At 40.3% G+C, this 26755-nt stretch overlaps 2 protein-coding genes across 2 annotated transcripts; both read left to right on the top strand.

Moving 5' to 3' along the window:
- Positions 1–5206: 5206 nt before the first annotated feature.
- On the top strand, positions 5207–21366 carry LOC139449126 (arrestin domain-containing protein 1-like). Its single transcript, XM_071230613.1, has 12 exons — positions 5207–5476; positions 8308–8534; positions 11268–11397; positions 11506–11645; positions 12070–12174; positions 12702–12831; positions 14009–14466; positions 15007–15147; positions 15732–15903; positions 17437–17542; positions 18887–19032; positions 20093–21366. Exons 1-12 carry the CDS (start codon positions 5224–5226, stop codon positions 20470–20472), a joined length of 2388 nt encoding a protein of 795 aa, XP_071086714.1. The 5' UTR covers positions 5207–5223; the 3' UTR covers positions 20473–21366.
- Positions 21367–25781: 4415 nt separating this feature from the next.
- LOC139453717 (uncharacterized) lies at positions 25782–26738 on the top strand. The gene is made up of 2 exons (XM_071235192.1): positions 25782–26326; positions 26723–26738. Exons 1-2 carry the CDS (start codon positions 25782–25784, stop codon positions 26736–26738), a joined length of 561 nt encoding a protein of 186 aa, XP_071091293.1.
- The last annotated feature ends 17 nt before the right edge of the window (positions 26739–26755 follow it).

Below are 26755 nucleotides of genomic sequence, written 5' to 3'. Positions count from 1 at the left end.
TGCAAGATATGGCACAGTTGTCACAGCACGTATGCAAAGGTTTAATTTGTTGAGGGTTCTGGTCAAATGACTTCAGCAGCCGAACTCGTCGACACACTTTGATTCTGACCTACTGTTTCATTTCATCCGAAGTAGTTCCCCTGCCACTGAGACACTGTCTTAATTTCATGAGAAGAGCATGTGCCTGCTTTTCTGGATCCCTGCCTGCTCGTCCTGTCTCTTGAATATAATCCTCAACATTATTGGCTGGACCAGAGTGGGTGACGGTTTTCACACTTTGTAAGTCAAGTCCCATGCTGAATGGACTGGGACACATGTTTCTTCGTCCCGTGAAGACGCTGGGATAGAATAGGTCTTCAGCAACCCATACTTGCCGTAAAAGGTGACTATGCTTGTCGTAAAAGGCGACTAACGGGATCTGGTGGTCAGGCTCGCTGACTTGGTTGATACATGTCATCGATCACAATTGCATGGAACGATGCTCATGATATTTATCACTGGATTGTCTGGTCAAGACTCGATTATTTACAGACCGCAGTCATATAGCTGGAATATTGCTGATTGCGGCGTTAAACAACAAACAAACATGTTTCTTCAGTTCTCTGTTTGTCTTGCTGTGGAACATGTCAAATAGAAGATCCTTATGACTGTTAACTCCGTCTCCACTATTGTTTTTGAACGAATCATGTTTTAGCTATGATTTGAGAAAGTAAAAGAGATCACCTATTTGCTTGATTTTGCGGAAAAATATCAGCATCCTTGATGTTTGTCGATTCCGTTCCCGTAAAGGGTAACTAACCATGAAAAATCCTGGTGAATCTTGCCACTGGTTGATATCTGCCAGTACTTGATGTTTCCTTTGTTTGGACTAAGGAGTATTAGTTCACAGCTGGACATACACATTTCATTAATTATCATATCTCGGGTTGACCTGGTTGCAGCTGCTGTTAGTGCAATCACTGGTAAGCCTTGAGCTAGAGCCCTGAGTTCTCCAAGTGTCCCATACGTTGTTCGAAAGGCCTTTTTATTTCTAATATTCCTTTCACCTTTGTTACTCTTGCCACTGAAAAAATACACAATTAAGTTTCAAAAATAAGCATTATGAATGTATTAAGCTGTTAATGTTTGATGGTCGTTTGTGATTTATCGTATGCTGTATGTTGTTATGTATGATTGATGTTGAACTTCAATTCAATAATCAGCAGCTTGAAAGTTGGCAGATTTCTGTTCGTAGTGGATGTATGAATTCCTTTCTCATATAGGCATTAAAAATCAATTACAAAATGCCTCTACTGGGGCTGCCGCCAAACTTACAAAATTGGTCCTTGTTTCAGATCAACAATGTGTCAAGTTCATGCTGATTGTGGAAGTGATTGTATGTATTCATAATGTGACAAATGTACATTTTGGAAGGTTACTTTTTGTGCTTTAACTTTGATTTGATGAATATCAAATTAGATATTTAGTGATCGTGACACATGTCGGTACTATGTGTGAAGCCCATTACTGGTGTGCCCCGCTGTGATATAGCTGGAATATTGCCAAAATCTGCGTAAAACTATGCTCCCTCACTCAACATGTCATGTCTCGACAGACAAAACGAAATAAAAATATATCATTTTTTTTAAATTTTGCAATACAGTGTGCTTCATCAATGTAAATTGCCTTCAAAATCTTCTCTTAAAGTGAGGTCTTGAATTACATCACGCTCTGTCATCCTCCTCCTCCTCATCATCATCAGTAGTAGGGTCATGTTGACCCTTCAAATAAACAGATTTCAATCCAATAGATGAACACTTCTCTGTTTGTTTTGTCATTAGTGCCACCAAGGGTGAAATAACAATCACAGTAGCATGGTTGGAGTCATTAAGTTTCTAAAACACGAATGGTGCTATTTCAAGAGTAAGTGATTTGCCTGTTACTGTTGGGGAACAAAAAGGACATCCTTTCCTCTGAGGTAATGTACTATCACGTGTCTTTGATGATTCCTGAAGTGATCAATATGTAACTGTTGCTTTCCAAACGGTACAGCTTCGTCAATTGCATTACCTTACATACCAAAAGTTATAGTTAAATCGAGGATATCCAGCAAACACTTACAGAAAGCTGCCCATACTTAAAACACACCATCAGTCCTATGTTTAGTTCAGCAGTGTGTCAGATTCATGATAACCACATGTGTGGAGATCAGCCACTAGAGCTAGATAACAGCCTTGTTTTGGGGTGTTTCGGTAGTTTAAATTGCTGCCCTTGATATTGTTGATTAAAATCTGATACTATGAACAATAACAGGTTATACGAGAGGATGACTCTATAATGATAACAGGCGTTATTGTATATCTGATATATACTGAACTTTAATGTTGTGGATGAGTTGAATTGAAAGAATCCGTATGATAAACTATAACTATAACTATAACTATAAATATATCACATTTTTAAAAGTGATCCTATATATGACATACAACGGACAAATGTATCAGAGAAGGTAATTTTTAATCATTAATGTCCAAAGAAGGATTTTAATTAACGGTAGTAACCATAATTTGTTCTAAGCACCTACGGTATTCGGTAATACCATCAACAGTTTAAATCATAAGTCCAAAGCACGAGAATCTGCACAAGTTTAGTAGCGTGTATGGCCACCATGTGCGTTGACAACTGCCACACAACGCCTCCGCATGGACCTTGTGATGCTTTATTGTGAACACATTATTGGGAAGACGACGCCATTGTTGCTACAAAATGGTGCAAGGGACTTGCAAATTCTGTGGTTGGTTCTGGAGAGTGCGCAGACTTCTGCCAAGAGCATCCCAGACGTGTTCGATGGGATTGAGGTCGGGAGACCTTGACGGCCAGTCCATGACGGTGACTCCCGCATTCTGCAGGGAAATTCCTTGTCAAAACTGCTGTGTGGGGTCTGGCATTGTCGTGTTGGAGGATCAAACCGGGTCCATGTGCTGCCATAAAAGGCAGAAGTTCTGGTGCCAGTACCTGGTTGAGGTAAGCAGCAGCGTTGAGGTTGCCACGGATGACAAGAGGCCTGGAACGTGCATTGCCACAGAAAGCACCCCACACCATGACACTTGCGCCTCGAAATCTGTCAACTTCCTGTACACAACACTGGGCGTAACGTTCATGACGGCGCCTCCACACCCACAATTGACATTGACGTCTGTGTAATTGAATCAGAATCGGTCCGCAGTATGGCTGTCGTGCTTGAAGGTGAGCAGTTCTCAGACGGTTTAGAACAGTTTGCGCACTGTCTACCCCTAAACAGTTCATTTGTGGTTGATGTAGCCGTCAAAAATCGGTTACGGAGGTGACGTAAGACAATCTGACGATCCTCTGCATGTGACGTCACACGTGGTCGACCTGGCCGAGGGCGATCAGCGGTGGTACCCGTTTGCTGTCGACGCGTCTGTAAATCATAAACAGTCCGTCGACTACAACCCATCGTCCTTGCGACTTCAGCTACGGACGTTCCCGTCTGCAACATGCCGATGGCACGTTCACGTTGCAAATTTGAAAGGCGTGACATGACAAATTGCCATCTAGACTTTTGTTTTCTTGTGTTTTTCTTTTTTTGTTAATGACTGCTAACAAGTATGGCTGAAAACACGTGCGGTATTATGGCCACGTGACCAGTTGCACGTGAAAAAACACTTTTGCCACTTTAGTGCTGTGCACATGATTTTGATCGATTCACCTGCACAAAAACGGGTGTTATCTGAAGACAATACGTGGCCATTACTGTTTAAATACACAATACACACACATATATAATTAAATTCAACAATTCTCCTTTTAAATTATTTTACCTGGCTTAAAACCTGCGATGTAATTGGTAATTTGGGCATTGCCTTTCAGAATTGCCAGTTACTCAGATAATGTAGTGAAAAGTAGCATTTTAACAATATATGCGAAAAAGAAAAGCACGTGGGTTTTGTTATTTAATACTTTAAGTCCGTTTCCTCATAGGCCATTGATGTAAAGCTGTGATATATTGTAAGCGTGCTTCGGCGGATCAGAAAGAGGCGGTTTCACCTCTACTGACTAGCCCGAAGTTGCCATGCATGAAGACACTGACGAGTTGCGACCGTGACTGCAACGAAAAATGTGACATCGCCAGAGAATGTCACGGAAGCCGACACAAATAATGTTCAACATGAGTTAACATCAAAGATGACGAAACTTGTTTTGGTTTTTCTTCGAACTGTCCACACTGGACTACACAATGACGCTAACTGGAGGACAGAAGGATATTCCAGTCAAAACATGCCTCCTGACACAGGTTGAATCTTGTTAATGTGTGAGAACGACGGTATATAATGTAGCAGGACATAAGTACCTATTATTCAAAGATAACCCACACACTTATCACATTCTTGGTATACAATGTCTACGAATCACCTCTGAGGTCTGAGACTAAAATTAACTTTTCGACCTCCCTAGCACATGGCCCTCACGTGACGTAAACATCGTAGCTTGCAGTCGACAGCCACTAGCCGCAGGAAACTGGTAATCTGGTCGTTGTATGTATAATCAACCGCGATAGATCACTAATGTTGTTGAAGTAAATTCAGTGACGGTTTGCAGTCAAAGGTAACCATGATCACCTAGTTTAGGTACCCTGGTGCTTTTGTTTGCAGTCACTGTGTTGGAATTTTCAAAACGTTGTTGAATACAAGTATCTTTTTAATACATTTATTGCGCATCCGCGCGTGTGTTGAGACGGAAGCCTGTTCACTGTATGGGGACAAGTTGCCCCATTTCCCAAATTCACAGCCGAGTCTTCTTTCCGTTACAAAAAGGAGTGAGGTGTGCCGATTGTTCTACGGATATCGTGACGTCATAATGGTCGATGTGAAATATTGGATATTGAAAGGGAAATAATCACACAAAGTTGAATCATCTGGTAATTTCCGTTGACAAATACGGCGTCATTATCTCAGGTGTGTAACTGATTGTATAAATGAACGCTCATCTAATATATCAAAGCGTTATCACTACCACGTATCTCGTTACTATCTACAACGATCGGGTCAGCAGGGCTGTACACTCACAACAGCGTTACAGTCACCTGTTCAACAGTCATATAAAATGTGTTGGTATATAACACCAGTGACCATAACAGCCACTGAACGTCCGATGCACACAGAGTGAACAACTATTCACAAGGATATATAAAGTGTGACAGGTCTGTTTCTCTAGCACTGAGCGATGCCGATATTCCAGACATGCGCAGTGCTCCTAGACGGCAAGAAGGAAGTGTACCGGAAGGGAGAGACGGTGACGGGGTCTTTAGTGCTGGACGTCACAGAGAATGTCATAGTGAAGGGGGTCAGAGTTTACCTGTATGGGGAGACGCTCGTCAAGTGGGACGAGTTCTCTCCAGGCAGCCTTGGAGGAACCAAGGACTTCATCGCCAAGGAAAAATATTTCGGACTTGTGTTTACAGTATTTGGGAAGAAACGTAAGTTTAAGAAATTTTACGTGGAATAAAATATAAAATTTGAGAAGCTTATTTTTCTTTCCATCGAATCTCTTAACTAACTTAGAAAATAAAACAATTTGAACAAATTTAATCAAAACAGGAAGAGAAGTGACATTTTACCTTAACTTTGATTCTGTGTTCATTGCCACTACTGTCTTAACATACATGTTAATGTTCGTCTTTGCATATGTGTTTTCGTTTGTTGACGTCCTTCCTTGTCCTTGTGAAGGTCTTTCATAAAAGGGGAATAAAATTAAAGAAAATCAAAGTTCATCGAGTCTGTCAACAACTTTCATTCATGAAACACTCTTCAATAACGGCAATCAATTCGTGAAGGGAAGTGACCTTTTACCTTGACTTTACGTCTGTGTTTGTTAATACCATTATCTAAGCATATGTGTTTATGTTTGTCTTTGGATATGTGGTTGTGTAAGAAGAATTCCCTTAGGGGCAATACAATCTTATCTTATCTTATCTTAAATTACGTCAGTGTTTGGTAATATATGTTGGTTTTGGGAATGCCAACCTGTCCGTTCACAAAAAACAATCAATATTTTCTTTCTTTTACCATTATTTCAGAAGGTCAAGATTGGAAGGAAAGTAACAGTTTGACTATGTTCAGAAAGTAGATATTAGAAGTGAATTTGAAAAACCCCATATGATTTACAATGTTATGTTCACGTCATGTTTCCAAATATAACTAATTTAGTAAAAGCATTATTGATTTTTATTGGACATATCCGGATTTTGATTTTAATTCTTTTAAGCATTTGTAATCGTATAGAATTTGAATTTAGTTATGGTTTTGGTTACGTGTTATTATGTAAGGGTTGTCTTTTAATAATCAGAGGCAGGCTCCTTTGTACGATTCTGACTATATCTCAGTGAGTGAGTATGGTTTTACGCCGCTTTAGCAATATTCCAGCAATATCACGGCGGTAACTATATCTCAAGCACAGGATTATCTGTGTCCAATCTGCGATACGCCATTCGCATGTACTCACAGCCTTGATACAAGTGATAACAAGTGATATTTGAATCAATATTGAGATAGCTTCCCTTGAAACATAATCTCTGGTATGAAGTAGGTCAACACGGATTGTACGTGAAGGTGTATGTAAATTTATGACTTTGAACCAAGAGTCTGTAACAGGATAGTTTAACATGAACATTCCGGGTTCGTCAATACACAAAAACGATTTGCTTAATGTTGAATTGTAATCGCCTACGCCCTTGAACAACCCACAAATAAGAGAACGGATGAGATGATAGTGAAGGTTTAATGACGTTCTGGCGTTCACTCTCCTCCGAGAACATCACACAGACGTCCTATTGGGGACATGTCAAGGAAATTAAGGGTGACAGTCCAATGTCCGTATGTCTTTTCGTCGCAGGATATCGGAGACGACCTGGGCACGATGTGGAATAGCGTTGTCAATTTCCAGTTGAAAATTTCCACCGAACAATCTAGCAAATGGAACAAGCACTGGACGCATAATTTCGTCTATATATCGCTGGCCAGTCAAATGTCCATTCACTATAACCAAATCAGTTCGCCTGTCATATAATACCACCCGACACCAAGACGACACTGCCCCATACAGATCATGGTCAATACTTTTTGGCCTGGCATACCCCGCGCCGCTAACGCAGTTTCCTGCCTTCTGAGAATTGGAAACAAAACCTTGATTCGTCTGTAAACCTGGTATTTAAAGGTGTTAGGGTCACACCCTTAGCAGGACGCCTTGCTTTCTCGTGGGAAGCACGGTGCCGGTTTTTAACGGTAGATGTTTAAATTCCCATTCGTGTTATTGTGCCGAATTCTCTATTGATAACAGGTGCAGATTTGAATATATTCTGAAGTTAAATTGATGTAATGAGACGATATTGTCTAGGTGTCGTTTTGAGGCCTGCCCTGCCCATGCCTCATTACAACCGTCTGACCATACTTGTCCAACAGTTGGGAAATTACACTTTTTGATTGGCCAAACATTCAGGCAACTTGGGATTTTGACGTCCACCCCCGACCCCGCTACAGACGCTCGCTTTTTGGCTTGTGTGTGCACGTGCTTCACATGCTGTTGAAGGGAAATTTCATTCTGATACGATGATGTTGAGACCACGGTATTGTAAATATGCATCTCAACGATAGCTACATTCAGACCATAAGAACCCTTTTTTGTAGGTAGTATAATTGCGTGGGTAATCATCTATGTAAGAATTAGCTTGGGATAATATCAAAGGATGGTATTTGTTGTTCAAAATATTCTTCACGGAAGCCCAGAAATTTTGCATACACAGACAAACACTCACATCTACAGACACACTAGCATGCACACAAACATGCACACAAGCGAGCACACAAGCAGACACACACAGACGCACATGGAAATAAGAATGTCACATCTTCAACCTTGAACCTTTCTCGGTAGTTTGATAAGGTTACAATAATAATCAGATCTGATAAAATGCACAGCTTGTTGATAAACTCTATAATTCCGATTTATTTTTATCAAAAACTGTTCGTTTTGGCATACTAAAGGTCAAGGTATGCTGCTGGGGCAGAATCGCACACCATTGTCGAATACTTGTCATGAGAGCCAATCAAAGTAGAATGGATGATTATTGAGCCCACACACCCTTGCTCGTTTCTCACACAATCAAACATTGGATCCTGGTCCTGACTTGATTACTACAGGCTGCTGTGATATCGCTGTGATATTGCTGACTGCGGCATTAAACAACTCTCACTTCTCATTATTTGTATCTGTGCATATTAACAACTAAATAATGTCATCTCTGTCTCCCAGAAAACGCCGATGGACCAAACCACACCCTTACAGCGGGACGACACAATTACAGGTACAAGTTCAACCTCCCAAAGGAAGGCCTACCGTCGTCTTACGAGGGCGAATATGGCGCCATCAGATTCTGGCTTAAGGTTGAGGTGGACAGGCCGTTTCCCAACTTCAACCAGTGCTGGTACCGTGGCATCACCATGCTGGACGACATCAACGTCAACGACTCTCAGTATAAGGTACGAGAGTATAGCAATGGTCAACAGGGTATAACTTACCTTTTTAAAGTTAAAACTTTTTGTGATGCACAAGCCACTGTTCGTACCGTTCGTAACAAATAGCACACTATTGACGACCTTCATACAATGCTGTTCTGTATAATAAGTTTTCTACTACTACTACGACTACGACTATGACTACCACTACTACTTCTACTACGTTTACGACTACGAGTACCACTTCTACTGCTACTGCTATTACTACTGATCTACTTAGTGTCTAAATTACATGAAGGTGCTCGACACTGCTGAATTTTTTTTCAACATATACTAAAAGGGATGATGTAAATAGAATCGAGAAAGCCATATTCATATGTAATCTCAGGGTCGATTGTACAGTTCCAAATAAATCATGAGCATGTGTCTATAAATAACTATTAAATTGTGATGATACCAGGTGTTCATAAAAACGAAGGCGTATTGCACCCGTCACATTTGTCTCTGATGATTCAGTTTTAGAAATGTCTTCCGCATGTACATGTCTACCATAAAACCTTTAGAAAAGTGTACTGTATAGAGTTGCATCCCTTCGAATGCTGGTTCACGCCGAATATGTTTCCTGGTTTGTCAGCTCCATACCTGTGCTCGTGAGTTTCATCAAAGTGGTAAACGTCTGAGACGTCTGCTTTCCTCCCACATTAAGATGAAATGCTGTGATATAACTGGAATACTGTTCAAAGCGGTGTTAAACCCAACTCACTCACTCATTTTGACACATTGCCCCCAATCTCCGTAGATAGAGATGTAACTATATCTGTGTCACCACGATTAGTAACATATGGCCCACGGATCAAGGAATATAGCTTTCCCTTTAGTTGAAAATGAAATGTTTTGACAGAATTGATCCTTGGGTTTTTTTAGACTCCACAAAGAATTAATTTCACTTGTCTCAAATATTGTTTGTGATTAAATCAAAGATATCATTTGGTCACCATCCTTTGTGACCATGGCTGCATCTACGTCGGGTGCCGGAAACAGACTTAATACATTTACGTCAGCTTCTTGGTTAGAATGAGTTGTCTTTTATTTTCCATATGGCATTACTGTATCCAAGGATTTTCTCTGTACATCCTATAAGGATGCATTTAATGCTATTAGATGGATGGTATATTTCCATGCAAAGCATAGAGTGATTTTCAGAATTGAAATGTTGGTCAAAAATATTGGAAACATTTCTGTTGATGCCTGATCACTGCTGGCTGACTCATGTCGATAATTGTTATCTCTCGAACAAAGTGAACATTCAGTGCCAAAGGTGACTTTATAGTTTTGCCTTGACAGGTCTTCAAAAGGTTTCATGCAGTGTGTTTTAGCTGTAAAGCTAGATTTAAATTCAGGATCACTTATCAAAGTAGGACAAATTTTGCGATTTGTTTGTGCAACATGGAGAAATATGTCATCCAACTTCACTGATTCTATTGTAAATGAATCTCAGTTTTTTTAAATAGAAATTGCCTTCATGTTGAATAGGCAATTCGCGATTTCCTGAAGGACCACCATTCTATATCATAATAAATATAGTTATGTGTGAGAAGTTGTAGCTTGAAGTCAATTCTGTACTTCACTGGGAGCCAATGAAGGGAGTTTACAACAGGAGGGATATGTTCAGTCCAATGAGTTCTGGAGATCCTGAGTTCCTATTTGTTAGCAATTTTGCCAGCAGAGGTCCTGAGATGTTGATGTTGAATTGGTCACGTATTATTACATTCATATCCCAATGATTGTAAAAAAATAAGTCATGCCCACCAAAGCAGACTCCTGTCACCATAATCGAATGTCGGGAATCCCAATTACATTGGAGCGAATTCCACTACTTCTTACCTGTATCATCATGCTCAGGATTTCCCCCCAATATTCATCTATATTTCAATTGTCCAAATCTCCCTTAGTGGTCAAAGGTGGAGACAGGATGTATAGAAAGGGTACAGGATCGCTCGCCTGGGTTCCACAAATTTCCTGTCTTGGGTTTCATGTCTACCTCGCATTTTCCAACTGTGTCTTCCCTTTTTGAGGGAACTAATGTTAGAATTTGGTGGTTACTGAAGCTGTCAATTGAAACAGCTGCCTTCTCCCTGAAATGTTTGTTCCGGTTTATTACAGTCTGACAGTTGCAGTTCCTCTCGCCTCTTCCCTTGATTAACAAGTCATGTGAACTTTGTTTGCTGCTACTCTCCGTTGATTGGCTACTGACTTTGTAGAAGTGTCAAGTTATGTGCATAAATTAAACAATCAACTGATTCATGTCACGCCATAGTATGTATTCCTAGACCTGGAACTTTATCAATTCTCGCCATTTTTGTCTGCTTTGATTTATGTTATTATTTTTTATTAAGCTGTTGATGCTAACACATATGTTTGTTGTCGAATTTGATTATAAGTATTATCTGTGTATTTTGTTTTGGTTCATTTAGGTATGAATCGAAATAGCGATGTGTAAACTTGTAGCGGATTCACACAGTGTGTACATAGTTGTTTCATATCTCAATTAACCCTAAAAAATATGCAGTCAATACTTCATTGCATTTTATAGGTGATGACAAAAACCCACATTTGCTCCCCAAAGCCGATACTGTGAAACCCATTCCAATAACTCGGGTCCAATAACACTAAGTATGTTGTAAATTTGTTGATCATTTAGTGGGAGCCCATTTTGACTTTCCACAGGGAACTAATAAATATGTTTATATATGGCAGGCACCGGTACGACGTCAGGCAAAGAAACAGATTTCTAAGGCTCTTGGTTTGGGAGATGCTGGTTCTCTGACCTTGACCGCTGCAACTGACAGGGGTGCTTACTGTGCAGGAGAAAAAGTCGCACTGAAAGGTATACTTTAGATCAAACTCTTGGTAACATGTCCAGTATGATCTAACTATGCTGATATGTTTGTGTTTTGTTTCAAGCCTGGAGTATAGAATCAATCCTGTGTTTCAGTTGTGGTGAAGAACGAGTCAACGAAGGACATGGGGAAACTGAAGGCTCAACTGGAGCAGAAAGTTCTCTTCACGGCAAACAACGAGACGAAGACACGTTACAGCGTTATTAGGGTCCTGGAAGGATCTCCTGTCGTTAAGGTTGGTCAACATATTGCCACATATCTCGTTCTTTCAGACTTAGCTGTCACTTCACACATGGAAATTTAGAAATAACGTCCATTGATGTTCCATTTTTCACAGGCCTGCGTCATGCCCGAAGGCTATTACTGGGTGCGGCGTTACACTACAAACACTTTTGTTTTTAATGACAACTGTGTGAGTGGCGGGTGTTACCAGTGGAATAAGACATAGGAACAACTGGTGTTCCAGTAATCTATTCATTCAACTTTCTGAGTATTTTGCCATTTATGCCCTATGGAATCAGTTTCAGCAGATAATCGATATTCTCTGTTTTTGAAGTGATGATTTCCAAGCATAGGCATATATCTTTTCTTCCAGTACATTTGATAGGTAATTGGTCCTTAACAAAATCAAAGAGTTAACACGTTCTCTTACTGTCCAGGGAGACGAACGGGCTTGGAACAACCAACTGCTGGAGGTAGACGCCATTCCTCCAACGACCAAGACCAGGTCCTGTCACATCATTGCCGTCAGCTACTGCATCAAGGTAAATCAGAAAAACTTTCATCAAACAATCTTATTTCATCACAAATTGTCTGTGCCATTCTTAAATCTTTAAAAATGTAAACATTTTGTTGGGTAGAAAAGAGACCATAAATTTGGTTACATGATTTATGAACGATCTCTGTTCTCACCTAAAGGTCTCGGTGGTATATTTTATTATGAAATACATTGTGTCACACACAGAAACACAGGTTGGGTGTAATTACAAATGTCTAAGGACGTTACCAAATGCATCAACTTTAACTCCACAAAGATTGATTTTGCTGCATTAGAGCATGGATCGGCCTGTGTGGGATTCGAATCCCAGAATTGCTGCAGTGAATACTCTTAGCTTATCAGAAGCATACATGTACTGTATGATTTCACCAAAGAGGTTAATTTCTTTGACTTCTGTCACTTTTGTCTTCCCACCCATATGACGCCGATCAGCTGTGAAAGAACTATTCCAAACAATCTTACTCATTCACTTTGTCCCAATAACAGGTAAAGAAAATGTTGTTATTCCATCAGGTACTGGTTGAGGTGCCTCTAGGATTTAACCTTGAGACCATCATGCCCATCACTATCGGCACCATCCCGTACGGCCACGCCCCTGCTGCTGGGGCACCGAGAGGGGGAGCTACTGTAGGCGCTGGCTCGGGTAGGTCTGACCCGGCTGATTCAATGTGTGTCCAGAGTTGTGGTTGCATTTAATTCTGGGACATGACATTTTGAACCACATAAGGATTGTTGATACAAAGAAGAAAAGCCATCGATAAGTTATCGAGTCATGACATCATCAAAACGTTGATAATTTATTAGAATGATAAAATATTATTAAGGCATATATGAGAAGTGGTGAGTTGTTTTTTACGCCGCATTAACAGTATTCCAGTTATATCACGGTGTGACAGGTTAATGTGAGAGGAAAGCCCGAGGTGATGCAGGCCTCAGACGTTTACCATTTTGGTATAACCTGCATACACTGGTATAGTGCTGACAAGGCAAGAAACATAATCAGGGCAAACAGGGATTCGAACCCAGAATCATAGTTTCTGGCGTGCCCAAGGGTAGTTATTTCGTAAGGTATTGATCAAACTGTGATATAGAACAAATACGTAAGTTATATAGTACGTTGTTGCATATGATAGGGTCTTAGACATTTCTTTATTAACCAAAAAAATGATTCATGCACCCTTGAAAGTCAAGAAACTATCCACGTTTCATATCCATTTAACAACGTTTTTCAATCAATCTGAGAACAGCACCCACTCCCGTCAATTAGAATTGAATAAGTGACGTTAGCAATTAACCAAAGCATTTATCCATGAAGTATGCTTATAACATGTATGCCATACCCCAATAACGTAAGTATGAAACTGCACAACGGCACATTTTTCACCATCGTACAAACACAGATTCCAGAGAAATGATTAGCAGTGTTGGCAAATGGCCATCACAGGTTTATGATAAATGGTGTCAGATTGCATATATTAACAAATCACCCTGCATCACAACTTGTCCAAAATAATTATAACAACAATATTCCACCAAAATAGATCATGCTGATAATTGGTCACAATAACATCGATCCTGAGAATAATACCCATCAAATAAATTCTAATAAGCACAAGCAAATATCCAATGTAAGTTTAGGAAACATCCCATCTCACACAGCACCAACCCGTTTTGATGTTCCTGAAACTCCTGTTTTGCATAGCAGCCCATTATTATGTTCAAATCGTCAGTGGACAGAATGAGCCATCTCAATTTATAGTTTCCAGTGGTATCAACTAACGTGTACCAACCGGTCTTTCCTCACCGTAAATTAATTTCAGAGATTGATGTCTCCAGCGCCATAACCTACACCAAATGCAACGCCGGGTTCCATGTCTGCCGGAAGTCGGAGGGGAACTTTGTGAACTACAACTACATCCCCATGTGTGCCTACGTCGTTAACTACACTTTCCCCCCTCCCCCTCGCCCCGCCAGTGGTGCTGTAAGGACACGCCCTGCTGCTGCTACTGCAACTGTTGCTGCAACACCACGCCCTGCTGCTGCTACTGCTGCAACACCACGCCCTGCTGCTGCCACCACAAAAGCACAACCCAAGCCGGTATCTCAAGGCTCTCCAACTCCTGCCCCAGCCCCTCTCCAAACCCCACCCCAGGCCCCGCTGCGAGCCCCACACCGAGACCCGCTCCAACCTACTGCTCCTCCCATGGAGCTACCACCGTCATATGATGATGTGCTGAAGATGGACAATCCGTCTACCACCACAGAAATTGCTATCACAGTAAGTGGACATGGGATCAGCAAAGTAACCTTCAACAGCTGCAGATCTGAAGAACTCGAAGCAGTATTTCTGTGTTCTGTGCCCTTTAGGGGCCATGTCTTAAGTGAAAACATGCTTCGTTTCGTTTATATGAATAAGGAACTCGCATCTGTTGAGATGAATCGATTATCCACAGTAAAATTGGGTGTGTAGTCTTATTTTTCGTTTCCTCCAGGAGGCACGGGTGGCCCAGTCGTCTAAGCCGCCTGGTTTCGCTGTGCAGAGTTGCGTCCCTTGGACACGCCAGAAACCTATGATTGTGGGTTCGAATCCCGGTTCGCCCCAATTATGTTTCTAGGTTTGTCAGCACCATACCCGTGCTCGTGGGTTTCACCGAAGTGGTAAACGTCTGAGACCTGCATCACTTCGGGATTTCCTCCCACATTAAGCTGACTCCCACATATAACTGGAATAGTGTTAAAAGTGGCGTTAAACCCAACTCACTCACTCACTCACTCGTTTCGCCACAGTTCAAACATTTTGTCTTTATTTTGTTTCTAGCCGGAGAAGGCAGACAAGCCGTATGGACTGCTTTTCCTTCGGTTCCCGGACACCCGTGTTCAGGAGTTCAGAGACACCATAGTGAGAGAACACCAGAGTCTTGCAGAATGTGAGGGAGAAATCATTGCATTTGCGCCACAGGTGATACAGAGTTTAGTTTCCATGATCCATTAGTCGAATATAAATTCTATCCATCTTGTAATTATGTGATGCACAGCCGTGTCTCAGCTGTAATGTGCCTTGTTGATAGGGTCAGGAATTAGACCATAGAACATTACCAACTGAAAGGACAATGTATGATGCAGATCATGTAATCATGTGTTATCAGACATCTTTGAATGATTGGTTTTACGCTGCTTTTAGTAAAGTTCCATCAATATCACGGGAATTGGACCAGGGCCTTAAGACATTGTGAATGATATGTGAGGGTATACGGGCTACATTTGAAACACACTTTTGATTAAAATATGCTCACTACTTTGTTTTACGAAAATGTCCATACAATTTGCGCTGGGCGTGCTGGATGTCCCAAAAAATTGTTTGGTTCATCTTCTCAAGAATACGCAAATCCTCTGGCGCACGCTGGTGAGAGGAATGGCGACAACATGGTGTTTAATGATAAAGAAAGTCCCCGTTTGTCATATTGTTTCAAGCAAATTGATAAACTATATTTGTTGTTTCTAACATTGATGATCGCAAAATCCTAAAATAGTGTATGCTTTAAGGTCCTACACGAACCCAACCAATGGCCAGCACGGACGTCTATCGCCATTTTGAAGTTCCTGTCTGCGGAGGTGGCAACTGATTGGTTTAACAAGACGACAGGGGTCGCTGATCCAAAATGGCTGGAAACATGTGACGCCATTGTTGGAACAATGAATGAACAGTTTAGAGAAGGTAGATGAAATTCATCTAAGCTCACCTGAAAATTGAAATGAATGATTGTTAAAGACGACAGGCAAGAATATCATGCTATATCACGGGGTTATAGAATACTAAACGGGCGCCCCTGTAATGCGTATTTTTATGAAACGAGTGAATAGTTCTGGTATCTTCACGAGTCTCATAAAATTGGTATTATACGGGGGCGAATTTAGTATATCATCTGTTACTTGCTGTTTATAACTATGTTTTAATTTCACTGTCGTGTGTGAATAGGCAGACATCCACAACATAATCATATTGAGTTTAACAGAATAATGCTTCAAACACTTCAAACGTTGATGCTTTCACTATCATTTTAATACCACACAACGGCCCACCTTTAGAATTCAGGGGTCCGCTCCATTAAGCTATCTTAGCGCTATGATTATCATAACTCCCATAATTCAACAAAGACTTACGACTGTCGTTGCGCCACGATCGCCTTGTGGAACGGAGCCCTGCACAACAAAGTTTACGATCACGTCACAATACCCTATGACGTTATTTTGTTGCAAGACACACCGGCAAAACAATGCTTTGTGACATCAGCTTTGCAACAGGGTTGCTGGGGTCATCGAGTGTGCATGAACTCCGCTCAGAAATCTATCATCTTTACAGGCAATGTCGATGAATTTTGCAAGGGACGTTGAGAGTTTTCAATATTTGTTTGTGAAACTTGCTCCCACGGTACATAAGCACGTGCTTATTGTTATTAAACAGGTGATACCTTCATGGGCGAGAAATAAAACAGTTATGAACAAAAACCAACCAACCACAAAACTGTATGAAAAGACAGATAACTTCATCTTTCCAAAAGTCAACTTTCTCTTTGTGAGTAATATCCCGCCAGCTCCGTCCTTGGGTCTCTATATTTCTTAAAGTTTGGGGTTCAGTGGAGCATGCCTTCTTTCTATGAATATTTCAAAGAGCATTATACGCCTCAGGCTTAAAGATTGTTTCATCATGGTTACACCTTTTAAGGTCTTGTGAAAGCTTTCAGAAAATTTAGTGTGTATTTGTAGGTGAACAATCGACTTGCCCATGCATGTGTTTGTGAAGGGTGCCAACGATGGCGCAGGATAGGTTAATCTTTTCGCGAACACCTGTTATCATATCATAGTGATTCATAAACACCTGATTGTGATATAGTCGGTGTGACTATAGTGTGTACACAGTTAGATCAAAGTGTTCATATATTCTATATATTAGTCCATATATCAATATATAAAAAGGCTGATAACTGCATCTGTTTTTTAGACGTCAACTTGATGATTTAATGAGAGAAACTGCGAAAATAAAGAAAACTGGAAAAAAAGTTTTTGATTCAGTATCAGTATAATAAAGGCATCTCGCCAATATAAATACACGAGCAACTCTTTCCATATGCATAAGAAATCTCGATTGTACGATTCTGACTTTTTCATGAGCATGTGTTTATGAATCACTATTGTTGATTGTTAACATGAAATATGTCAATACCATAATCTGGATTTTCCTTGTTGGCAGCCAACCATATCTTTTCAATGATAACATCCACATACAAGCAACCAGTCAAAAAAGCCAAGGTCAACAAGTACGTCAAACTGTACCCGAGGACACTGCGTCCTCTCAGGTGAGATTTATCACCCACAGTGGTTTAGCTGATGAATCTTCCGTCATGATGCAATGTAATGTCTTTGAATTCAGTCGGAGATCACGTTTAACTACAGTGCTAGACATTTCACCAGATTAGTTTGTTGTAGTATTCAGCGCAAAACAATTCAAATATATTAATATTTTTTAAGTAATGCTTTAAAAGAAAATTCGTATGTGTGTGAGGTGTGTGAGAGAGAGTTCCACATTCCCCTGGTTGTGTATATGGCGTATGTAGAACCCCCTTGTTTATTGGCATGTGTAGAATCCCCTCGCTGATTGGTGTTTGAACAATCCCCTTGTTGATTGGCATGTGTAGAATCCCCTCGCTGATTGGTGTTTGAAGAATCCCCTTGTTGATTGGCATGTGTAGAATCCCCTCGCTGATTGGTGTTTGAAGAATCCCCTTGTTGATTGGCATGTGTAGAATCCCCTCGCTGATTGGTGTTTGAAGAATCCCCTTGTTGATTGGTGTATGTTGAATCTCATTGTTGACTGGTGTTTGAAGAATCCCCTTGTTCATTGGTGTATGTAAAATCCCCTTGTTGATTGGCTTATGTTGAATCTCATTGTTGATTTGTGTTTGAGGAATCCCCCTGTTGATTGGTGTATGTTGAATCTCATTGTTGATTGGTGTTTGAAGAATCCCCCTGTTGATTGGTGTTTGAAGAATCCCCTTGTTGATTGGTGTTTGAAGAATCCCCCTGTTGATTGGTGTTTGAAGAATCCCCTTGTTGATTGGTGTTTGGAGAATCCCCTTGTTGATTGGTGTATGTAAAATCCCCTTGTTGATTGGTGTATGTTGAATCTCATTGTTGATTGGTGTTTGAAGAATCCCCTTGTTGATTGGTGTTTGAAGAATCCCCCTGTTGATTGGTGTTTGAAGAATCCCCCTGTTGATTGGTGTTTGAAGAATCCCCTTGTTGATTGGTGTATGTAAAATCCCCTTGTTGATTGGTGTATGTAGTATTTTTTTTGTTGATTCGCATATGTACAATCCCATTCTTCTTATTTTTCTGCTGTATTTGTATCCACATGCGATAAATCTTTCCATGATTGCAACATAACATACAAACATTTTAGGTACTGTCCATTTTCAAATCATCACCCCTCTCCCGACTTTGCTTCTATAGTGGAAAAAATAGTTCCTTTTGTTTTGTCTGATAGCGTCCAAGAAGAAACTTATATGAGGCCATCCCTTTATGCGTGTAAATCTTATGTGTCCAAAAGCTTATAACTTGACCAGAACATATCATGACACATTTAATTGAGCTATTCATTACATACCTCCTTTAACTATCTCCTGCTGTTTGCTGTATTACAGACTATTGAAGACTGGGGTGAATCTGGTGTCGACGAACAAGTTCACCACACTGCGGGGCAGCTGGCTGGAAGACAAGTGTAGCCTCTCGGTCACACAGTGGGAAACTATAGATCTTTACTTCGAATACAGAAGCGAAAAGAAATGTGGTAAGCATGTTTGTGGTTAACCTCCGGAAGTTTTGGGTATCAGATTTATGATACTCGTTATAAGTAGTCATCTGGAATTTGCCAGAATCCCCTTATTAATTGCCGTATGTAGAATCCCGTTCTGCATTTGATTTTTCCCATGTCTACTTGCAAAAGTTAGACATTAGGATCTTTGTTAGAACCAGTATATTTTTGCGGTCACTTGCTCAAGATATGCCCAAGTCAAATCAAGTCAAACATTGGGTATCAGATTTATGATACTCGTTATAAGTAGTCATCTGGAATTTGCCAGAATCCCCTTATTAATTGCCGTATGTAGAATCCCGTTCTGCATTTGATTTTTCCCATGTCTACTTGCAAAAGTTAGACATTAGGATCTTTGTTAGAACCAGTATATTTTTGCGGTCACTTGCTCAAGATATGCCCAAGTCAAATCAAGTCAAACCATTATTTCTTTGTTTGTTTGTTTGATAGTTTCACAACTATTTTTTTAGGACATCCAGCATGTCCAGGTTTTTCTAGAACCTTAGGCAAAAATATATTTTTCACAATCAAATTACCCCCTACCCCCATTGATATCTTATGGTTGGTCGCTTAGCTGTTGTTTATCGGTGTCTTCAGTCTTAAATATTGCCAGGCTTGCTTGATGTTATATGGGAACCGTCACACGTTATTTAGCAACGTTCATAAAACGAATTCCGTATTTGTAATTTATTTCTATCATGGTCTAACATAGCCCTAACCAATCATAATGCAGGGTTAAAATATACCATAGTAGAATACCAGTTACTGTTGCACGTTGCCTTGTGCAATCCCTAGACTTATTAGTTGTTTCATCTCTGGAAAGAAGGGATGTTTTAGGACTGGAAGTATAATGTTATGATTGTTTGGGCATCGAGGAGACGGCAGTAAAGGGACGGGCTTCTGTTTTTGCAAATATACATTAAAGCGACAAAAGTACTTGGATGTTCTTGTACACACTTGTTATTATCAAAAGTGCTCCTGATTCATCCTAGGTGTGTACTCCCGCATCAGTAAAACTATTGCATTTTGTTCACAGGTGTCTGTAAAGAATGCCATGATTTGTTCCATGAAATAGTTGACGCACGACCTAGTATTATCTTCAAATCCGAGGATTTGTCTCTCTTTCAAATGACATCCATACTAACGACCGAGAGATCTGACAGCCCGGCCGTCGAGATACAGTCAGAGACTACACAAACTCAAAGCGAGGCTCCAGGGGATGGGACTGAGGGTCCAGGGGAAGGACAGACAGACCTCACAAGATCTGACAGTCCAGCCATCGAAGTGCAATCGGCGAATATCGATAGTGCCGCTACCCAAATCCAAAGCGAGGCATCAGCTGATGGGAATAAGGCTGGAGAGGAACGTCAGGAAGAAACTGCTGACATAAAAACCACAATAGCCGACTTACAATAAAGTCTTTGAAGACTTGCTGCAAGACCCGACATTGGTATGGAAGGTTGTGGACTCTTCCTGTTACAACCTCAGTTGATGTGTGTTCACGTGAAGACTTGCTTCTTGACGTATTCGAACACATGTATGGTCATGTTGATTTGAAAGTTGTTCTCCTGTTTCTTGTCAGCAGCACACGTTCAACTTTAGGTTGATTATCGCTAACTAAGTTCGTGCAATTATTGATATATGTAATGTGCAATACCGTGTTAAACAGATACCTCTTTGTGATACCCGTTCACATACCGATTGAACGAAATCAGCGAGCGGCAGGAGCTGGCGGCAAGTTTCTGACATATACCCAATGAGTGTGACTTCGACCAGTGATTATTGCCACTGTGAACTGCTAGTGCTACTGTGATAATAGCTTAATTTGACTGTCAGCAGAGATTAGTGTTATTGAAGCTAGGATATTACTGCGATTGTGATCAGATCAGATATTAGATCACCAACGAACGTTTGTAGATGACAACATGCAAGATGTGCCAACATGTCGCTACCCGATATTTCAGAAACGAATACTATTACGTCTCACAGGTTGAATTATTTAAGAATTCCATGTATTGTTTTCATTTGGTTGGTTGGTTGTTTTATGCCGCACTCAGCAATATTCTAGCTATATGACGGCGGTCTGTAAACAATCGGGTCTGGACCAGACAATCCAGTGATATCATCAGTTGGAATCGATGACATGCTTCAACCAAGTCAGCGAGCCTGACAACCTGATCCCGTTAGTTGCCTCTTACGACAAGCATACTCACCTTTTATGGCAAGCATGGGTTGCTGAAGACCAATTCTACCCCAGACCCTTCACGGGTCTGTTTTTATATGACCCGTATTCGTCCCTAGCCACGATAAAGGAGCTGATTGATGATTCTTGGTTTATTCCTGTTTGTAATAAAACTATATAGATATATCAGCTGATTTGTTATTGGTAGAGATGAGTGAGTGAGTGAGTTAAAGCTTTACGTCACATCGGCAATATTTCAGCCATATCGTGGTAGAGATGAAAGCACACATTGGTATAACAGCCCAGTCCTACAAGTCTCCATCTAATGGGTCGAAGTATTTTATTGACACAATCCTGGCATCCAATGTTCTGTCTTTGAGATATCCATACGAGCTTGTCCAATGCAGTGTCTACCTGATAAAGTGAATGACAAAAGTGTATGAATATTTGTGTGAGTGGCGCATGAAACTAATGAAAGGTGGTAAAGTGATCAACTTTAGTTAAATTAACGATTGAGAGAAATTACTGTAATTGAATGAGTAGTTACATCAGGGCACACGTCACAAGAGGAAATACACGAAGACATGAAGATATAGGCTGCAAAACTCAAAAGAAATCTTTACTGAAAGCAGAGTTCTTTGTATGCTTCAAAACAATATCATAAGCATGTGTTTTTGAATCACTTTCAAATAATGATGATAACTGTTCTTCGCGAAAAGTCGTACGTATCCTGCCCTATCGGGAATGGCAAGTCAATTTTCACAAAACAATGGAAAATATGGTATAAGTCAAAATAAAGACTTGCATAGGAAGGATTCAGTTGATGCGTAAAATGTTGAAATGCCTTTCACGTGTCTACCATTAAATCTTTTGAAAGCCTTTACTAAGGTCCTGAATATTGTAACCCTGACAAAGTTGAGCAAGAGTCGTATGATGCTCTTTGAAATTTTCGTAGAGAGAGCATGATCCAGTGTGCCTCAAAGGTTATGAAATATAGACCTTAAAGGCTATGAAACGGGGACCAAAAAGGCTGGAGCTGCTGCAATATGTATAGGATAAAACACTTCCATGGGTTTTTATGATATAGCCTGGAAGGTAATTTAAGGTACCAAAGTTTACTACAATATCTGAAAAATTATCGGACCTACACCAGTCAAAGCTGGTATGAGATTATTAAACAGTCATACATAACTGGATATTACATTTGAAGACAATATCGGCGCATGAATATAAAATCTGTATATTTCATCAACAACCAGACCTGTTCGTCGCGGATGGAACAAGCATTCATTGAAACAGCCATCTGCATAATGCTACCCCTGCATCACAGGGCCATATGACAGAGTTGAACCAATCAACTCAACTCGAAAGGTTGCACGGGAATCACACACGCACGAATACGGTGTTAGCGTTGGGCGTCTCAACGTGCGTGATTCCCGTGCACCCTTTCGAGTTGAGTTGAGCATTTGCAGCATTTTCGCATTTTGGTAGACATATCTTATGCTCTGAGTTAAAATATGAACACACAAAAATGTAATATTCATCTACAATATCGGATAGATGAAAAATAGTATGTTTGCACTCTGGTGGGGGTAATTTATTCAATCTTCTGGCTTCAATTGGTGAGCGATAGCAGGAAGTCCAAAAAAAGAGCAAGCGTAAAGCCAAGTGTAGAGCGAGTTTAATGAGCTAGCTTACAAATCTGAGTTTGCTTTTTTAACATATGGTAAGCATCACCTTTTGAGGAATTTGAAATATCCGCTTCCCAATATTGCCGATAGATGTCATTTAGATATGTAGATACCGCATGCTTTAACCAGGCAAATTCTGTGTTAGACACACATAAGATAATCAAGAATTATTTTAAATGGTCTGTATACATGATTAGATTCAAATGATAAGAATTAACAATTGCACCTTTGCAGAGAACAGAGTAAAGAATAGAGGACAATTTTGTGGTTTTGAGAGAAATTCACTTACCGAAAAGCTAATCATTCTTGTTTTAATCGAAATATATGGTTCAAACACATTTTTATTTCAAAAGAAATATTGATCGGAAAATTAGCAAAACTTGCTTATGTAAATACCCCTCCAAGTAATAACTTGAAAATAACTGGTTATATAAGATAGAGCTGAACATAAATGCAGAAATGAAATACATGAAGCCAACATATTGAGTCAGTGGTGTCTATGAAATTTAATAATCAACGTTTCCTTTCTTTCTTTTTGCATAAATATATAGCCACTTATATATTTTGCTTTTGACAATGAAGTCACAGACTTGACATGGAATGAGATCGTTGAGATAATTGAGTGAAATGGTGTTTGTTTCATTTTGTAAAACGATTTTTTTCTTTCCTTTAAAGTTTTAAAATTTGAAAATAAATTGAATAATTATATTTGTTGTTTCTATCATTGATGATTGCAAAATCCTAAAATAGGTCCTTCACGAACCTAACAAATAGCCAGCACGAGCGTCTGTCACCATTTTGAAGGTCCTGTCTGCGGAAGTGGCAACTGATTGGTTTAACAAGACGCCAGGGGTCGCTGATCCAAAATGGCTGGAAACATGTGACGCCATTGTTGGAACAATGAATGAACAGTTAAGAGAAGGTGTGGATTTAGGATAAATATTCCATAGATGAAAATCATTTTAGTTCATCTGAAAAATGAACTGAATGACTGTTTAAGGACAGTGTGCATAAACTCCTCTCATTAATTTATCATCTCAACAGGCAATGTTGTTAGGTTAGGCAAGGGATGTTGAGAGCTTTCAATATTTGTTTGTGTACACATGCTTTGGTATTAAACACGGTGCAATACCAGCTTATTGTTATTAAACGGGTGATCCCTTCACGGTCGAGTGATAAAGCAGTTTAGAGAAGGTGTGAACAAAAAAAACAGACACAAAACTGTATGAAAAGACAGTTAACTTTACCTTTCCAACAGTCAACTTTATCTTTGTCCTCCAGCTCTGTCTTGTTGTCTCTTTATTTCATGACGTTTGCGGTTCAATGGAGCATGCCTTCTTTTCTACGAACATTTCAAAGAGCATTATACACGTCTTGCTCAAAGCTTGTTGCACCAGAGTTACACTATAGAAGGCCTCGGTAAAACTATGAGAAAATTTAATGTGTATTTGTAGGTGAACAGTTGACTTGCCTATGCATGTGTTTGTGAAGGGTGCCACCGATGGCGCAGGATAGGTTCACCTCTTCGCGAAAACCTATTATCAAAATTATTTGATAGTCATTCATAAACACTTGAATGAAATTGAGTCGTGTGACTTTAATGTGTACATAGTCAGATCAAACTGTTTAGGAACATAGTCCATATATTTATAAAGAAAAAGACGTCAACTTGATACTTTTACGAGCAAAACTGCGTAAATTGAGAAAGAAATCGAGTTTTGATTAAGTATCAGTACAAAAAAAGGCATGTTACCAAAGGAGGTACACGAAGATATGAAAACAGAAGTGACAAAACCCTTTCCACATTCATAAATCAATTGTATGATTCCGACTGTATCATGAGCATTCGTTAATGAATCACTATTGTTAATTATAAGTTATAAACATGAAATATGTCAATACCATAATCTGGCTCTTTCCTTATTGGCGGCCAACCATATCTTTTCAACGCTACTATGGCATTCCAGCAAACCATTTCACAGGCACTAAAAGAAATAAATATTGATATATGTAGATGACATAATCATATTTTCCAAAACCTCTAAAACCAAGCAAATGTGAATTCGCGACAAAACATGTTACCTACTTAGGGCATATCTTCAGCAAAGATGGCATCAATGTTGATCCTTCCAAAATAGATTCATTCGCACAGATTCCATCTCCTGAAAATGTCCATGGTGTTCATCATTTCTTAGCTTTGGCATCATATTATCGCAAATTTGTAGCAAACGTTTTCGAGCATTGCCTCCCCTCTTTACAACATATTGAAAAATATGCATCTTTCGAATGGTCATACAATTGTCAACAGGTATTTGAAAAGCTAAAACATGCCCCTACAACTGCACCTATCCATGCATACCCCGGCCAAAACCAACCCTTCATCCTCACAACTGATGCATCTCAAACTGCAAAAGGGTACATCTTAGGCCAACTTGATTCTCAAGGCAGAGAAGAGAAGGTATTAAAAACTTCAGGGCGTACCTTGCAAATGGATCTTTTTCTGTTTACACAAAACACTGACTTGGCTTAAGAAAACCAAAAATGACTCTGGTCGCCTTAGTAGATGATCCCTAATGCTGCAAGAGTATGATTTTGAGATCATACACAGGCCAGGCAAAGCAAACATAAATGCAGATGCCTTATCTCGCATTCCTCATGCAGAGCAAGTACATCAACCTAACACTGATGATATACCCTCCCCATCCATTTCAACAGAACCCATCTCATCAACCCGCACATATGCACAAGTAGCTGCCACTGCTTCATCTCCACTCTTACCCACTCCAACTTCACATTCAACATCACCATCAAGCAGCCCCAAAGTGTCCTCATTTCCTCATCACTCAGGCAATATGAGGCCAACTCCCTCGACTGCCTCCACTCGCCCATATCCCAATTCTTATGCAGGCAACATGAGGCCTACTCCCTCGACTGCCTCCACTCGCCCATATGCCAATTCTTATGCAGGCAACATGAGGCCAACTCCATCGACTGCCTCCACTCGCCCATATGCCAATTCTTATGCAGGCAACATGAGGCCTACTCCCTCGACTGCCTCCACTCGCCCATATGCCAATTCTTATGCAGGCAACATGAGGCCAACTCCATCGACTGCCTCCACTCGCCCATATCCCAATTCTTATGCAGGCAATATGAGGCCAACTCCATCGACTGCCTCCACCCGCCCATATCCCAATTCTTATGCAGGCAACATGAGGCCTACTCCCTCGACTGCCTCCACTCGCCCATATGCCAATTCTTATGCAGGCAACATGAGGCCTACTCCCTCGACTGCCTCCACTCGCCCATATCCCAATTCTTATGCAGGCAACATGAGGCCTACTCCCTCGACTGCCTCCACTCGCCAACATGCCAATTCTAACTCAGCCAATATGAGGTACACGCCCTATCAAACTATCTTCATTCACACATTTGTTTATGTCCAATGCAATCTATTGTATCATCGTATTTTGATCATCCATGTACATTTGCTTCATTTTAATCCTTTTTTTTGTCTTTTGAGGATAAAAGCTCCACGACACAGAAGGGTATTATTACAGTGCATATATTTCATCATACTTTATATATTTTTCACAAATTTAACTTAACCAAGGAAATTCTAAAATTCGAAAGTCGCTAGACCAGTATTTCTCGTTTTTATCGCCACTCGTCGGCCATGACGGCTGCCCTTAGTGAGCTCATTCATGCGAACAGTAAATTACATAATCATAGATAAAATCGGCAGATACGTCCACCCCGGCCCTTGTTCTCTTGATGAATGTTTTGTTACCAGCTGGTGCAGGTTTTGACCATCATCTAAAACTGT

Source organism: Haliotis cracherodii, unplaced genomic scaffold (assembly GCF_022045235.1).
Source record: "Haliotis cracherodii isolate W230 unplaced genomic scaffold, xgHalCrac1.p SCAF_10, whole genome shotgun sequence".
Lineage (NCBI taxonomy): Eukaryota > Metazoa > Mollusca > Gastropoda > Lepetellida > Haliotidae > Haliotis > Haliotis cracherodii.
Note: the sequence above shows the minus strand (reverse complement) of the source record. Positions and strands in the feature narration are given on the sequence as shown.